Source organism: Macrobrachium rosenbergii, chromosome 51 (genome assembly GCF_040412425.1).
Source record: "Macrobrachium rosenbergii isolate ZJJX-2024 chromosome 51, ASM4041242v1, whole genome shotgun sequence".
NCBI lineage: Eukaryota > Metazoa > Arthropoda > Malacostraca > Decapoda > Palaemonidae > Macrobrachium > Macrobrachium rosenbergii.
Window position 1 is genome coordinate 23,385,045 of NC_089791.1, and position 18,343 is coordinate 23,403,387.

An 18,343-nucleotide genomic window follows, 5' to 3' on the forward strand; every position below is an offset into this window, starting at 1 on the left:
TATATATATATATATATATATATATATATATATATATATATATATATATATATATATATATATATGTGTGTGTGTGTGTGTGTGAGTGTGTGTATATATTAATTTGGAGGAAAAATATGTAGTTAGTGGGTAAGTTAATTTTATTGATCATCATCATCATCTCTCTCTCTCTCTCTCTCTCTCTCTCTCTCTCTCTCTCTCTCTCTCTCTCTCTCTCTCTCTCCTGAATGTCGGCTGATTGCACTCTGTTTCCCCCAGCCATAGATCCCATTGCAACTTATGGCCTCTGTATGCTACTAAGCTCTCTGTTATCCAGATTTACAGTCAGTATCTCGAGTTCTGTTTGGAATTGTTTGGATTTGGAAAGCGAAGTGTTTCGTTTACAAATGTGTCTGCTGCTTTGAATGGCTGTAACCTATCCAACCGCTTCTTATTTACAGTGGGCCGTATGAACTGGGTGTATTAGAATGTCAGATTTTTTTCGGGCAAATTTTATTTACACTAATACTGGTAGTATTTTTTTATTAATATATTATGACATTATCTCATACGGCGTTGCAGATTCTTCATCAGGGATAAAGTTAATATTTTAACCTGCTTCCCTGAATTATCTCGTACAGAACATTAAAATCTGATACAGATTAGATTATCCGATGTAATTTATTTATCAATCTCTTTGCAATGAGGAGTATCATCCTTCCTGTTAAGTTTAGCGTGCCAGATATTTTCTTGATTTTTACTACGTTTTTCCCTTTTGTTTATGTAGTAATTGTACTTAAAAGTTCCACACCAGTTTATTTGATCTTTATTGATAGTGTACTGCGTGAGGCCGTCTTCTGGTTTACCTAGAATTGTTTTCATGGTAAAATCCTTACACGAATTTGATTTCATTTTCTGGGATATCACTTACTTGGAGTTTTTACTTTTTACAGTGAATGTTGTACATTTTTTCATACTATTTTTCCCAACAGAGAAAGTATTATTATGAAAACTTCAGTTTTATTCCCCATTTCGTGGAAATTGCGTTATTACGTCCTACAAGGTTTTTTCCCCTCATTTATGTCGGGTATATTTTTTTCGTGCATCGAACCCGTCCTGAGGTGAAGGTCACGCAAACCCGTTCTTTGATCCCATACGGAAAAGGCTTTCATTGAGAGCAGAGAGCGACCTTGAATGACATTTAAGTTGATACTGCATATAGTAATGGCGCCACGGTAACTATGATCAAAGAGCAATACTTTTTCAATACATGTTCTCATATCGACGTTACGAAATTCCGTTTGAACTGGCATAGTTGCTAGAAAGCTCTTGGGTGAACTTGCCGATATTTTTGGTGTGCCAATATCGTGTGCTGTATTTCTTGAAAGCCACCGTCGCCACGGTATACTCTCTGTATATTCTTAATTATTTGTGGAGATATGTTTTAGTCGAACAAGATAAATGATCACTTTTATTCATCTTTTTGCGCGATATCTCTTATTAAGGACTAAAGTAGTTGCGACGTCAGTTTTGTTGGTAAAATCAATCAGCCAGTTATATAACAGGTTATGATACCGAAGCCTTGCATGGAAAATGTTCAGAATGGCACTCCCCAGCGGGGGGGGGGCGGGTGTTAGTGCCGTCAGTGAAACTCATGCGGTTCATTGTAGGCATAATTCAAGGTTGATCATAGCGCTCCTTCGGTCCCTAGCTGCAACCCCTTTCATTTCTTTTACTGTACCTCCGTTCATACTCTCTTTCTTCGATCATACTTTTCATCCTGTCGTAGCAATTGTTTCAAAGTGCAACTGCGAGGTTTTCTCCCTGTTACACCGTTAAAGCGTTTTAACTTTGTTTCACTTTCAGCGATGACTGATTTCATATGAACCAACGCTTGGCCTTATGTCTATATTTTATATTCCGTCCCGTTCGCAGTATCAGCCATCTGTGCGATACAGTAGGATTTACTAATGAGTTCAGTTTACCCAGTTAAGGTTAGCTGCGCATGGAGGTCTTTGTTGGGGGAGTCGGTAGAGCTGTGACCTAGCACTCGGTAGGCCCGAGTTCGATTCTCCGGCCGACTGATGAAGAGTTAGAGGAATTTATTTCTGGTAATAGAAATTCATTTCTCGCTATAATGTGGTTCGGATTCCACAATAAGCTGTAGGTCCCGTTGCTAAGTAACCAGTTGGTTCTTAGTCACGTAAAATAAGTCTAATCCTTCGGGCCAGCCTAGGAGAGCTGTTAATCAGCTCAGTGGTCTGGTAAAACTAAGGTATACTTAACTTTTTAGCTGCGCATGGAAATATAATGAAACAAAGATGAGGTGTTTCGATCAGATCAAGAAGTTTCTGTATAAGAAGAAATTCATATCACTACAACAGTTGTCAGAGCTTACCCATTAGATTGAGATTATGACCACTACAAATTGAAATCGAAAGATCACTTGAGGTCAACAGGCATAAGATCATAGTTGGTAAAGGTGGTTAAGGTTCTCCTTGAGAAATTGGAGGATGAGGAACAATCAAAATTGCAATATTTGGTGAAGGTTCAAAATGTGCTGATAAACGAAAAGCAGAGGATGTTGAGAATTGGGACCAGGTAAGTTCAAAGAGAATTAACAGGCACACGAGGTAGATGTACACAGCGTGAGAAGATGTGGTAAAATAAAGGTCATCAAGTAACGTCAGGATAAAAACAAAGGGGAAAAGGCTTGCGAAAGCAAACGATGATATTCATAGCTTTTAAAGAAAAAAAAATATGGCAGACAAGGAACTGAAAGTAACGGGAATTAGTTGTGTGTAAGAACACGCGAAAAATAAGTTTCAGGGGATAATTTGAATCCGGCGAAGGTGTACAAGTCAGTTAAGAAACCTGTGCTGAAAAAATGAGAATCTCATCTGTGGACACAACAGGGATTGTGGAAAGAAGAATGGATTATTGTAGATATCTCATTTGGCGGTGAAAATGATGATCAAGGAGAGCTAAAAGCAAGAAAAATAATGATATTAATTAAAGATTTGAATGACGAGAAGCTATTAAAAGTAAAGATTAAAAACGATGGTAAAGTATTCCTCAGGCAGCGGTTAAGTACTGTGCTGGGAATTCCATGAAAACGGAAAACCTAATTACGACAAGTTTTTATTTGACAAAAGCATTCTGGTTAGTTTTGAATTTTTAACATTTTTACCGACATCACTTCATAATTTATTTACCATAGCATACACAAGTTAAATGCGGCTTTCTTTACTTAGGTACAAAAAATTAATCACGCTTTTATTTTAGTAGTTTAAATTAAATGCTCCACTTTGTTATGTCACTTTCTGAAATCCAGCTTGTGAATAATACAGTATTTTTTATGCTTATAACTTTTGTGGAGCAGTTTTAATTATGATTGCCCAAGTAATGTTGTTGAAACTGTCACAAATTTTCCATCATGTTTTTCCCCATTTCGGTTTTGTACGATCAGCAGCAATACTGCTTGTGTATTTTTTTTTAGTTATTAAGGATTTTATAACAGCTTCGCTTTTAAACTTTAGATAGTATTTTATGCACAACTGTATATGTATACATTATATATATGTATATATATATATATATATATATATATATAAATATATGTTTATATGTATATATATCTATATGTTTATTATCTATCTATCTATCTATCTATATATATATATATATAATATATATATATATATATATATATATATATATATATATATAGAGAGAGAGAGAGAGAGAGAGAGAGAGAGAGAGAGAGAGAGAGAGAGAGAGAGAGAGAGAGTTTTAATGTTCGTGTGTTTACACCATTATGTATGGTACGTACATATGCACTTTTCGCAGTGTTTAATCGAAATTAAATTCATACAGCCTTAGGCAACACAAACAGGTTTATGATACAGTTTTGTTAGTTTATATATATATACACCTGTATATATAATATATATATGCATATATATATGTATATATATTTACCGTCACTCATGAGTAAGTAGTCACAGGACACGTATAAATACATGCACGTTGTAATGGCAGGCTTTTTGTGTTAATTTTGAGCATTCAGAATCGTACATATAAAATTATAGTTCCTGTGCGTATGTGGGTATTTTGTGTAGTAATAATGTACATTTATATATATATATATATATATATATATATATATATATATATATATATATATATATATATATATATATACATACACACACATATATCAAAAGCTCGTAGCGTTAGATGTAATTATCAACTTTTTGACGAATTGACGCTGCCAGACACGCGATCCTTGTAGTGTCAATGAAATGCGAAATGCCTTTTGTATCCAATCTGTCGACTATTTTTCCGATAATAGAGAGGCAGCATGCGGAAGGAAGAGCCCTCGCTTCTCCCCGACGATAAGGTAAAAAAAAAAGGAGAAGAAAAAGAAAAAGAGGTGTCTGAGTAGGCGGGGTTAAGGACGAACAGCCTTGACACTGTCTGTAACAGGGTAAACCGACTCTCTCGGGTCAGTCTCAGTGTGAATCAGGTAGTGAGTGTGAGCGGTTGTGCTCCGCGGCCTCTCAGGAACGCCTTGACTGAGCGACACCTTCGACTTGATTAATCCCACCTGAACGATGTCCCCATGAGTCTCCCACCTCCAGTCCCACTCCGATCGTTGCTTCTCGGGCTTCTTCCAGTGGAGTAGATTCGCTAGCCAACTCTTCAGCATGATGAGGTATGAGGTTGTTCTCCAGCATGGCTTTGTACTGATTATAGCCTTTTTTTTTTAATGTCGTTTGATAAGTTTCTTTTTTTTAGTGTCCTGTTTAGATAATATTTAAGGTCCCTTGATGATTTTGCTTTTTGAGTCGAAGGGTTTATTTTTATAATTTTTGGAGTTTAGTTGGATATTAATGTCTTTTCGTACACGGTGTACAGTCAACTCGTGTATTGGATAAAAGACGCGGGTCGCGTCTGTTATGTCATCACTGTTGATAATAATTGATAATTTTAGAATAATATTTTATTACAAATACAGACATATTTATATGTCATGTTTGTGGATATATACATATATATTTAATATATGATATGTATATATATAAATATATACATATGTATATACATAAATATATATATATATATATATATATATATATATATATATATATATATATAGAGAGAGAGAGAGAGAGAGAGAGAGTTACAGTGAAACTGAGTCTGATAGAAAAAGTTTTTACTACAAGAAAGAAACATTGTTTGTTAGAAATTTTTGTTTATTCTTTGGTCGTCTGTGTTTTAACAGTCACCTTGACCAACTACTGTAGATTGCGGTCTTTTTTTTTTTTTATATCAGTTTGAAGCTATTGATTACGACATTAACTCGGGTCATGAAACAACAGATTTTTACATAATTATGTTTTTCTCCTTTTCTGACCGTTTTTCTTACGTTACCCATTGAAGCTATAAATTTTCAAGAACGAATTAGTGATTTTCCCGGAAGAGGAGGTGAGTCATTGAGAAGAGCGATGAATCAAGTCTTGCGTCAAAGCAAAACTCTGCAATAAAAAAAATATAATAAGTAAATAAACCCTGTAATAAAAAAATATAATAATAAGTAAATAAAACCCTCAGTAAAGTTCATGTTGACAATTGTAGAACAAAGTGTCCCATTGGGCACCAAAGTACGTGAGGTAACGAGCACAGTTTCGTTTATTATGATAATGCCATTGCCAAGTAAATTATCTGTCACGGGAAAGAGATAACGACACGATAACATGATTTTATAGCAACCGAAGTCCATGAGTCAAGATTCAAAAATATTATTATTATTATTATTATTATTATTATTATTATTATTATTATTATTATTATTATTATTATTATTATTATTATTCAGAAGATGAACCCTATTCATATGAAACAAGCCCACAGGGGATTCCGAAGAATATGGTGTTCATTGGAAAGAAGTTACAGAAGGTAATAGGAAATACAGAAAGAAGAGTTCAGTTATTAGAAAAGAAGAAATAATTTAACAAATTGATAAATAAAAAGGTGAATAACGCAAACTGAGAAAGAAAACTAAATAACGTTAGACAGGACTTTTATAATCAATGACGACCGGGGAAAAAAAAAAATACACGTCACTCCCATTAACATTCAGTCTGCAGACAGATTTTGCGAAAAGATTTTTGCCTGCATTCATGCACAAGACGTCGCTCCCCTCAAAACAGGATGATACGCGCGTCATGAGACACGTCATAGTGTGGAAATGACCTTACATGACCCCGTGAGAACTCATTAGGGCGGTATGTTTTATTAGTTTATTATTTTTTTAAAATTTATTTTGCTCTTATTTTCTATTTATTTCATAATATGACCATCGTGTTCTTTAGGTTGGCCAAGAGGTTCATGGCTCTTTAACTTATGTAATAATAATAATAATTATAATAATAATAATAATAATAATAATAATAATAATAATAATAATAATAATAATAATAATAATAATAATAATAAAGAAGAAGAAGAAGTTAAAGACACCATCAAAAGAATAGAAAAAAAGAATACTTTAAACTGAATGGCATTGTAGAAGCAATCAATCAAATTAATAATAATAATAATAATAATAATAATAATAATAATAATAATAATAATAATAATAATGTCTCTGTGTATGTAACAAGATTTATGTTTATCGGAAAAACAAGCTTTCAGTCTGGGTTTATTCAAAGATTTTTTTGTGCTTAAGACCTTTACAACAACAGCTTAAGACAAGACTGAAAGTTTGTTCTCGTTGTTTTCTTTTAAGCTGGCTTCATGCTAGCACGGGCTCTTGCTCGTAGAGCAGCCCGTAATAAGTTTGTTCGTATACGCATTTCTGAAACCTGAGAGAAATTATGCATTTGCTAGAACAGCTTTTCAGCTTTATGAGTGTTTTAAATTAAACATTTGGCATTTGCTGATCATTCATATTTATGTCCTGGCGTTAACCCAATTATGTTTAAAATAAACCATCATCACACCGCCGTCTTTATATTCCTCCTAACATTAGTGAAACATATGGATTTCGATAATTCAGTTTTATTTTTCTATAAAAGAAAACTATTGTGCCGGCTTTGTCTGTCCGTCCGCACTTTTTACTATCCGCACTTTTTCTGTCCGCCCTCAGATCTTAAAAACTACTGAGGCTAGAGGGCTGCAAATTGTTATGTTGATCATCCACCCGCCAATCATCACACATACCAAATTGCAGCCCTCTAACCTCTGTAGTTTTTATTTTATTTAAGGTTAAAGTTAGCAATAATCGTGCTTCTGGCAACGTGACAACACAGGCCACCACAGTCGTCTGAGAGTTTCATGGCCCGCGGCTCATACAGCATTACTGAGACCACCGAAAAGTAGAGCTATTTTCGGTGGCCTTGATTATACGCTTTACGGCTGTACAGAAAACTCGATTGCGCCGAAGAAACTTCGGCGCATTTTTACTTGTTTGACTCATGAAACGTCTCAGCTCTTTAAATATTTTCTTCTCTGACATTCTAATAATATGAAGTTTCAGAACTCAACAGTTTTTTTTTATGGAATCAGAACGCAGCACATGAGTGTTGGGTGATAATTTAACCTCCTATTTTTGCTATTTCGTATTTTTCTCATATTCTTTTAATTAGCCAGCCACTGACACGAACTTGTAAACTGCATTAGACTTTTATAGCAAATCTCATTTTAGTCGCAATAGGCCAAAGGTCCCGAGGACATTTATGGCCCTTCATGCAGTCATCCGCGTATGGTCTGTCATGACGAACGATAAAGACGAATATTTTTAGTCGTGTTATTGATTTAAAGTGGATAGATTTCATGTAGTGAGTTTGGTTATTCTCTCTGGTTTTTGTAGATGCTAACTGAGTCGCTAAGATTTAATTGCAAAAAATAACTTACTTGATTTTTTTTACGTAAATTATATTTCAAATTATTACTTGTGTCAATGATTTAAAGTTAGATTTTTTTTATTTTATATTTCAAGTTATAAGTTCTGTCAGTGGTTTAAAGTTGAACTTTTTAAAAGTTTATATTACAAGTTATCATTTCTGTCACTGGTTTCAAGTTAGCTGGAGATTTCAGTGCTAGATCCGTAGAGTCTTAGAATTGATACAGGTAAATAACTTCTGTATGATTGCTGAACATATCTCCATATGAACATTCATCCAGTGATATAGGCTTGCTTTTGGATTTTTCATCATTGATTTTTTATAATAAAAGAAAATTACGTCAGAACAACAACAACAGGCTATCGATGCCGAGCAGACTGTAAAACATCCTCCATAAATCTGTCAGTCTTGAATAGAAGCAAGATACTAGTAGTTAATATTTGAATGTTTACGTCGTTGCGAGCGGAGTTTGCTACCTTATCGAACAGCTGACCTTGACCTTGAATTCTTTATTTGGTAAGAGTAAACCTAATTTGTTTACCTTTAATCTCTCTGCCCACCCGCGAGCTCGCGTTATCGATAAGCAGGATGCTAACAATATGCTCTTCCTCGGGGTTTTAAGCTGCCGACCATTGAAACACAGGCCAGAGCGTTATCCACTTAATCACGGGGTGGATAAAGATTTCGCTTGGTGTTTTACTTGTCAGCGGTTCAAATCCCCAAAGTGGAGCCAGTTGGTAGATTAAATTACTATTGGAGCAAACTAATAGATCCATATGCCAGTTTAGAGAATCCGAGTGATTGAATATTTACATTTATTTATGGCTTTCAATTTTTAAGTGTGAGTTCTCCATTGAAATACTGATTTCGACTTTTGAGTTAGATTATTTATAATCATCAGTGAGACCAAGTTAACATTTGATTGAGCGAGTGATCTTGCTTTTCTAATGAGAAGATATTTTGAAATCGGGTATGAAAGTGCTTAATAGTTGAAAGATGTTTAAACAAGATTTCTGTGACCCTATAATTTTTCATTTCCCTAAAAGTAGATTTTATTGAAAAGATATTTTGAATTCGGGTATGAAATGCTTAAAAGTTGAAAGTAGATGTTTAAATAAGATTTCTGTGACTTTATAGTTCTTCATTTCCCTAAAACTAGAAATCAAGAATACGACAGTTACTAAACTGTCTCCATGAAAAATGAGAAGAAACTGATTTTATGTATTTGACGTTAAATGCAAATCCTGTCTCCTGTTCCAAATTATAACCCTGTGTGAATTATATTCTCGTTTTATTCCACTGCATCGATTAGTTGTTTGAATGACTGACTTTGATCTTTTGACCTTAGGTTATTTTTTATATTGGATTTGACCTTATCAAGTGTAGTGTCCGAATGAATTAACCTTAAATTCTAATTATTCAAATATTTTTGGATGGTTTACCAAGACCTTTGGATTTTCAATTCTTATTTAATATATAGCTGATCGACTGATTTCAGCTTGATTTTCAGTCATTTTCTGAATGATTGACCTTGTGTTAGACCTAAGTTCCTCGTTGGACGAGTCGGTAGAGTTCTCGGCTAGCACATTGCTAGGCCCGAGTTCAAGTCTCCGGCCGGCCAGTGACGAATTAGAGGAATTTATTTCTGGTGATAGAAATTCATTTCTCGGTATAATGTGGTTCGGATTCCACAATAAGCTGTAGGTCCCGTTGCTAGGTAACCAGTTGGTTCTTAGCCACGTAAAATAAGTCTAATCCTTCGGGCCAGCCCTAGGGGAGCTAATAATCAGCTCAGTGGTCTGGTTAAACTAAGGTATACTTAACTTAACTTGGTCATAGACCTACTTTTTAAACTGACTTAATGTTACATTTTGATCTACAGTGTTAATTTGAGTGACTGTCATTTCCATTTCATTTTATATATTTGCAGATATTTGGATAACTGACATGGATCTGTTTGTCATTTATTTACGAAGTGAAATGTGTCATTTTTCAAATAACCTGTTGACAGTGTTTAGTATTTATTTTAGTAAAGGTCATTTGATTATCAGAATATTTAAATTTTCCTATGAAATGTCTTTTTTTCGAGAGCTGAGTATTTTACCATTTTAACTGAGTAGTCAACACGGAAATGCTGACTACATAGCAATATGGTGATGTGAATTACGCAGACTCTCCATTTAGTTATCTGTTGATTAGCCGAAACCAAATTATATTTTAGATACGCTCAGACTGCTGAGTCTCCTGTACTCTGCTAGTGTAAGTATTGTTTAATGGTGTTTTCCAACATTAAATTAACATGTCTGCTAGATTTAATATGTTTAACTGTACAAAATTTTGCGAAGATTGATCTTCCTATTCCCCCGTAGGGGGTTAGTGCCGTCAGTACACCTCATGCGGTGCAGTGTAGGCAGTACTTAAGGTTCTTTGCAGTGTGCCTTCGGCCCCTAGCTGCAACCCCTTTCGTTCCCTTTACTGTACCTCCTTTCATATTCTCTTTCTTCCATCTTACTTTCCACCTTCTCCTAATAATTGATTCATAGTGCAACTGCGATGCTTTACCCCTGTTACACCTTTCAAACCTTTTACTGTTAATTTCCATTTCAGCGCTGAATGACCTCATAGGTCCCAGTGTGTGGCCTTTGGCTTAAATTCTATATTCAATTCAATTCAATTCAAAACCAGATCTTACGGATTGTTTCATTAGATTTTCCAGCGCCTTACTGAGCCGGTAAGTTCACTTGTTTACTGTGCTGGATGTGAGTTGTGTGATCAAGATTTTCATAATCTGATTGCTATTCCCCCCGTTTCTTGAGTTGAATTTCAGGGCTTGTGTTCTGCTGTCTCTACTATTGTATTGAAATTTTAACGATTTTACAATGTCTGGGTACCGTGGGAATTACGCTAACGGTATAGTGTCTCTGTTATTAAACAAGTGAAAAATGCGCCGAAGTTTCTTCGGCGCATTCGAGTTTTCTGTACAGCCGCTACAGCAAGGCCACTGAAAATATATCTATCTTTCGGTGGTCGCGTTATAATGCTGTATGAGCCACGGCTCATGAAACTTCAACACGGCCCGGTGGTGGCGTATCCTATACCGTTGCCAGAGGCACGATATGGCTAACCTTAATCTTAAAAATAAAATAAAAACTACTGAGGCTAGAGGGCTGCAATTTGGTATGTTGATGATTGGAGGGTGGATGATCAACATAGCAATTTGCAGCCCTCTAGCCTCAGTGGTTTTTAAGATCTGAGGGCGGACAGAAAATGTGCAGACAGAATAAAGTGTAGACGGACAGACAAAGCCGTCACAATAGTTTTTTTTTTTTTTTACAGAATACTAAATCAAGATAACGAGATTTTAACGAGCACCTGAAAGATACTTTTAAAATTTATCGGAGAATCTCGGTAAGAACGAATATATATCATTGTTTGATATAAACAACATTCAAATGTAGCATAGAATCTTTATTTTGGTGTGTTGTTTTTGTATTTCCCTTTTAATGGGAACATACTGAAAATCTAACTTTCCAACCTGCGTATTATAATCCCACACTACATTTAATTAGCTAGAATTCAGCTCCATCTAACGTTCAAGTTATAAACGTCGCAATGCTTGCAAATTATATCTCTCAGCTTTATAAATCATTCGTTCGCCATCCAGCTCCGACATTCCTGAAAGAATGGAACACCATTAATCAGAGTACTTAATGGTTCCGGCCACTGGAGAGTAACGCCATATTATTTGCCATGCAATCAGGTTCCTAATCCCTACTCCAGCTGCAAGTGCTTCTTATCGTCGGTCGTAGCATTGACATTTCTCGGAATTTCTCGTAATCGACGGCGGTATTGTGTTGCGTAGTGTTCGATTGCAGTCGATAGTTCCGATAATTGGAATGCTACGGTTTGATTCTGCTGAAGTTTTCAAGAGTGGCGAGCATACTATGTCGATATCACGTGCAACGTTTTTCCTATTCTTGACAGAGGGGCAGTTGCCATTAATTGCTTCGTTCTGAGTTGTGCACCCTTCACCTTACGCGGTAGATTTAGTAGTGATCCTTAGGTTCCTTTTATTTGCCCCCTGTGGAAAAAAGATCGGAAAAGACAGATTTCACCTGTGTGTATGAATGTGTTACCGAAGTCAGTCAATAGACAATTTGCGTAAATGAATAGTTATTTGATTGACTTACCTCGTCGACCAAGATTAAAAAAAGAATGCGCGTGTACTAAATCAGTTTGCCTGGATAAGAAAATCAGCTGTTTACGTTTTTTGCTACTGGTAATAAATTAATGACCACTCGTTTAAAAATAATATTATTTGTTACTCATACCTGCCTCATCAACTGGACGAACTAAAATTGACCAAAAAGTCGAAGTTGGTGGATAACGCCTGACCTGTGATGTTCATAATCAATATTACTTCTCTCTGTTAATGCTAACGTGCCAGCGGCAGTTGCTAATCAGCCCGGCAGGGGGGTAGGCCCGTCAGTGCACCTTACGTGGTCCCCTGTAGGCATTACTTAAAGGTCTTTGCAGCGTCCCTGCGGCCCTTAGCTGCAACCTCTTTCATTCCTTTTACTGTGGCTCCGTTTCTATTCTTTCTTCCGTCTGACTTTCCACCCTTTCTAACAGTTGTTTCATAGTGCAACTGCGAGGTTTTCCTCCTGTTACACCTTTCAAACCTTCCTACCGTCAATTTCCGTTTCAGCGCTGAATGACCCCAGAGGTCCTAGCGCTTGACCTTTAGCCTAAATACTATATTCTGCTCTGTTCTGTTGCTAACCAGGTTTTTGGGCGTAGTCACTGCATGAAGCACCCGCCGAGAGGAACTAAGGGGGAATTGTGTGAATTGTAAGAATTGTATTCCAGGTGGTACGCAGCGCTAAGTTGCCGCCCGTGACGCTGCAATGGTGTTCCTCTTAAACAGGATTTTGGCTTGATGGCGGGATTATAAATACTTTTGGATTGATGGGACGGTGGATCACGTGGTAAACGGGGTCTTTTTTTTTGGGGGGGGCGGGCGTCTGCGGGCGAGGTTGCTTGAGAGAATGAAGTTGATTGAACAATTGACTACCTTAAAATGGTGTGACAACAACTGTGGCCATATACTCGTCAGTACGTTATTTAAGAGAGAGAGAGAGAGACAGGCGTTTTAGTTTTTGGATGGTGCTGTCGTACTGTGCATCATTACTTCTCACGTGCACGTATTAAATGAATACGTGCAGTTAAGATTTTAGCGAGGTAAGTTGCAACTCGAATTTATAAAGAAAGAAGCATTAGGTAGGTGAGCTTAGGTGCAAAAATACGAGGGACAGAATTTTTAATGACGTTTTATGTTTTTTCTTAATATATATCAGATCCTTTTTTGTAATTGTTATTTTGATGGCAAATCCACGAGTAATATTTACTTATTTATGGATGCTATAAATGTACTATTTTTAATTTATGTAGTTTTTTGCAAAGTTTATATGGTATATATAATTTTTGTATAGGTTCAATTGATTTATTTGATTCAGTCCTTTATGTGTGTGTGTGCGTGTCCGTAATTTTTACAATGCAACGTTTGGTAGCGGGCATACATGGGAGAAGATTTTGGAATTGTCGCATTGCCCCCGTCTTCTGGGAAGCTGGCAAGAACGAGGACAGGAGAGACATACGATAAGATTGATTAATTATTTAAAGCAGTTTCCTATTAGGGTATACTTTGAACTAGCCAGTCCTAATGCAGCAAGTTTGATTTTGCAATACTGTCATCGATAAAATTAGTGATCTTTCTTTAGTTAAGCCGTTATTTTAGTGTAGAAATCAAAACTTAAGGTTATAGAAAGGAATGAAACTGCCATAACGTTCAGGGTTATATATATACACATTTATATATATATATATATATATATATATATATATATATATATATATATATATATATATATATATATAGGCTATATATATATATATATGTGTGTGTGTGTGTGTGTATGTATGTATGTATGTATATAATTGCATGGTTACAGATCCTGAGTTTGTTAGTTAACCTTTATTTTTCGATATTCTTTGGATATCATTTACATTCTCTCTCTCTCTCTCTCTCTCTCTCTCTCTCTCTCTCTCTCTCTCTCTCTCTCTGCGAGAGACGCTGCTTGATAGATATTGACTTTGATAAAGCGAAACACGAGCAATAGACTAGTGTAAGCCACCAGGCCCGTGTCGAAAACGTTCGGCCCGTGTTAACAGATTTGGCAGGCTTTAGACTCTCGGCATATCTGGCCAGACGGACTTCCAAATTCGTAATAATGTTCCCTGTCGTATTTTCCTTTTTTCTTCTTTTTTATTTTTTGTTCTCGTAGGTGCGGCGTTTGGTCTCGGACAACATTTTTTAACTGAGTCTTAAATCTTTTAAAAGCATTGATGATTATCGCGGCGTTTTACGTCCGTCACAATCACTTTGCTTTTTACCGAATGCTATAAAGTCCCTCCAAATTTGTTGATGAATCGTGAGGTTCTTCCGAATTGTTGAACGTGCGAAGTGGTTTAGACTCTATGACGTTTTTCTATGTTGTGTAGTGTTTTTTGCTATCATTTGAATGCTATTCCAGTAATTTGTCTTCGCGTTCATGGGCCATATCCGGACAGATTCATAGGACGTTTTAGAATCCGTATCCGGCCTGATGAATTGGTCAATTTGTCGACGAAACGTTGTTAGTAGGCAGCCATCGTTTTGGTAAAAGTGGAATCCTTGTGATATATATTTATCTCTCTCTCTCTCTCTCTCTCTCTCTCTCTCTCTCTCTCTCTCTCTCTCTCTCTCTCTCTCTCTCTCTCTCTCTCGTGATATCCTGCAGGCTTCATGAAATTGACCTAAGTTATTGTCGTTACTTACATTCAAAGTTTAGCAAACTACTTTTCTTTAGATCATGACTGGTCGTTTTTTAGTTGTGTAGCTTTCCTTTTCTTACTGTCTTTCAAGGCTCTTTTAAGGCAGTATCTAACTGAAGTATTTTGATATTCACTTGATTTGACTGAACTGTTTGCAAGCATTGCGGGGAGAAAACGAAAGTACATTATATTCGAGTCATCTGCCTTCATCTTTATATATGGTCACATCGAGATGACGTTTCAGCCTGACAGTATGATTCCAGATATGAATTCAGTTAGGTATATAATTATAAAAATAATGTTCCACGTTCAAAGATTTTATTGAGAAAATATTTTTTTTTTCTGTTTGTAAGATTTTAGTAAGATAATGATCTTCCCAAGTCTGTTAATATTAAGAAAGATACTCTGCTTATTTTCAAAGCACCAAGGCAGGGTATGCACGTTGCGTAAAGGCATCGTATGAAAAGGTCAGGAGGGCATACACGCTGCATTTCCGTCTCATACATGATAACTTCTGTTCCGCCGAGTCAACAGGTGTAGTGAATCGTTGCGAATGTCTTCTTTTAGTTATCGTAAACTAGAATAATTAAGTCGTGCTAATAAAAGAAGGGTCTCGTTAACGAATTACACGCTAATTTTCCGCTAATAACGAAGGTAATTATCCCTTTGTATTGCAGCGTTAGATACAATTGATTGCCTTGATGTAATGTATCATTCTTTTTTATTACCTCTCTCAGTCTCTGTTTCTGTCCGTGATTTGCTTTACATGTACTCTCTCTCTCTCTCTCTCTCTCTCTCTCTCTCTCTCTCTCTCTCTCTCTCTCTCTCTCTCTCTCTCCATAATTTAAGACACTTTTTATTGCACATTTCACTGAATTTACTTAGTAAAGAAGGTACTCTTAGGTCTTTTTTCTCTTTCCCTGCATGACTTTACTACATAGTGTCTCTGGCTTCTAGAATTTATTTTTTAATCGGTTTATTTGTGTATGCGAACACGAGTGTGTATTTACAAGGATACTGTCTTTGAACTTTCAAATTAGACGCGTAACTTTATCGTAGTTGAACGTAACTGAGCTTTGAGAGAGAGAGAGAGAGAGAGAGAGAGAGAGAGAGAGAGAGAGAGAGAGAGAGAGAGAGAGAGAGAGTCATGCCCAGAAGCTACTCCATCCGCAGCATAGCATACTTTTAGCTTGCGAATTTCCGTCTTTGAAAAATCCCGCCGCTAATTAGCATTAATGAAGACGACGCAGCTGCAAAGGTAAGTTTACCGGGTATTCGGCAGTTCCTTTTCGAGAAAACTCGAAAATCGGCTTCTCTTTGAGCCGAGGAGTAATTGCAAATCCTCGCCTGCAGTGTAATTTGCTCTGCTTGCACAAGGTGATGTTTCTGTTTATCTGATTTCGCTGGGGTAGTGTCCAGCGTTTTCTTTCGGCGATGCCATATTAACCGTTTTTATTTACTTTTTTTATTGAGTTATTGATGTATATGATATACCATCTTGGATGTGGGGAGAATATTTAGTGAAAATCGGTTGCCATGTTATTTATTTTTGTGCTTGTAATGCAAGTGGTATGGAGTAGGACAGATGGCGCGTATTGGATTCTTTTGCTTTTAAGTTTTATCACTGTAAAGATCTTTTGCAATAATTGCATTACATTTACCTGTAATTACCCTAAAGCGTTTCTTCCCCCATTACCGTTATCTACCTATTTCCTGTCGTGTTGTTATGTTTTTGTGTTAGGTTTTGTTTTGCTAATGTAGTGGATGCTGCTCAATTTTCCTTCCTCAAACTGCAAGTCGGACCCTCATAATTATCTCTGTAAGGGCACAAAATAATTCTTTCTCGCTCTCTCTCAGTACATCCATCGCGTTTTATCCGAGCAACATATCAGTGAAGACATTGTTCTTTTGCTTGGTAAAGTTTTGTCTGTGTGAGCTGCAGACATAGTGTAGAGGCATTCAGTTCTTAAGGTGAGCTTAGTGACTTTTAGGAGCTTTCCTAGATAGTGACCCCCAAGGGGTTTTAGGGGGTCGTTATCTAGGACTGATATTTCTTGGGGGGTCATTATCTCTATAATATTTACAGTCTTTTGTTCATGTTTTTACGGAAATCCCCAACGGGCTTGTACTAAACACGCCGCAAAGGTAGATACATACCCGGTTAAAACCCTTGGGGTTCACTGTCTAGGAAAGATCCGACTTTTATGAGTTATGTTCGGTTACTGACATTTCTCAGTAAAAACTTAGAGAACAGATTTTCTGCGGTTTCCTAAATGTAAATGGCAGAATATGTTTGGTAAAGAGGCGGCAGTAGATATATCTTGAAAATGACAGTGCTGCAGCGCCCTTATTAGAATCCAAGATATTCTGAACATTAGTCTAGAAATCAGTGCCTGAGAACTGAAAACGTACTGGAGAAACCCAAGAGTTGGCAGAAAGTTTTTTCCTGTGTAGCCATCATTTTTTCTAGAGGACACCATGAATGTGAATTTCGAATATTCTGGCCTGTCCTTTTTTCTGTGGCTCCTTCCTGCTTCCAAAATCATGTGAGGCGTTCAGATGGCCGTTTTTATATCGTTTTTCATAAAAAAAACTAAGAATTTAATTGCTGCTGAATGTGTCTTTATTTTTAGTTTTCTGTAAAAGAAAACTATTGAGATGGCTATTTGTCTGTCCGTCCACACTTTTTGTCCGTCCTCAGATCTTGAATATTACTGAAGCTAAAGGGCTGCAAATTGGTATTAGATCATCCGCCCTCCAGTCATCAAACATCTAGCCTCAGTAGTTTTGATTCTATTTAAGGTTAAAGTTAGCCATGATCGTGCGTATGGCACCGCTATAGTTGCCAACAGCACATGCCACCACCGGGCCGTGGCTGAAAGTTTCATGGGCCGCTGCTGCGAGTTTCATGGACCGTGGCTGAGAGTTTCATACAGCATTATACGCTGTACAGAAAACTCGATTCCGCCGAAAAAACTTCAGTTTATTTTTTACTTGTTTCATGTAGTTTCCAAAATGGATGATAATTTTTCTTTCTGTCTGATTCTCCTTAAAATGAAATAATTAGGTGGTCCAGAGTTGGCATCTTAGAGATTTAAATGTACTGTGTTGTCTGAATTGTGTGTATGTGTGTATAACAAAGAAAGTTGTCCGGGATCATCATGTATCGTAACTGTTGATGATCATCCACAAGCAATAAAAGTACATATTAATGTATCCATGCAATATTTCTCGCTTTAACCCTTTGTATGGGTGGTAGTCAGTTTACCTTTAGCATCAACGAGAGCAATACTTGAAGATCCAGTTGTTATGAAAAGATGCTTCATTTATTTTGCAAGAAAAGGACGATGTACTGCTAGTAAAATGAAAAGGGATAGAGGTGGAATAACAATTGTTTTCTAACTCCTAGGGAAGCAACATATTCGTCTTTTGAAGGAAGCACCCCAGTAGATAAAGCAATCCTTGTTTGACAAAATAAATAAAAAATAGAGAATAAATTGTGAAAGACGGATGATAAAGAAAAATAATAATAATAATAATAATAATAATAATAATAATTATTATTATTATTATTATTATTA

General features: G+C 36.3%; 1 protein-coding gene across 6 annotated transcripts in view; it reads left to right on the forward strand.

The window, feature by feature from the left end:
- Positions 1–4,390: 4,390 nt before the first annotated feature.
- LOC136833218 (collagen alpha-1(XVIII) chain-like) overlaps positions 4,391–18,343 on the forward strand; it is a 665,928-nt gene continuing 651,975 nt past the window's right edge. For 3 of the 6 annotated variants that reach the window (XM_067095082.1, XM_067095084.1, XM_067095085.1), the window contains exon 1: positions 4,407–4,696. In XM_067095082.1, the coding sequence (XP_066951183.1) occupies positions 4,689–4,696 (8 nt within the window). In that variant the 5' untranslated portion in view covers positions 4,407–4,688. Of the gene's footprint in view, positions 4,697–18,343 lie in introns of all 6 variants that reach the window. The other 3 variants (XM_067095081.1, XM_067095086.1, XM_067095083.1) reach the window with 3 other exon arrangements.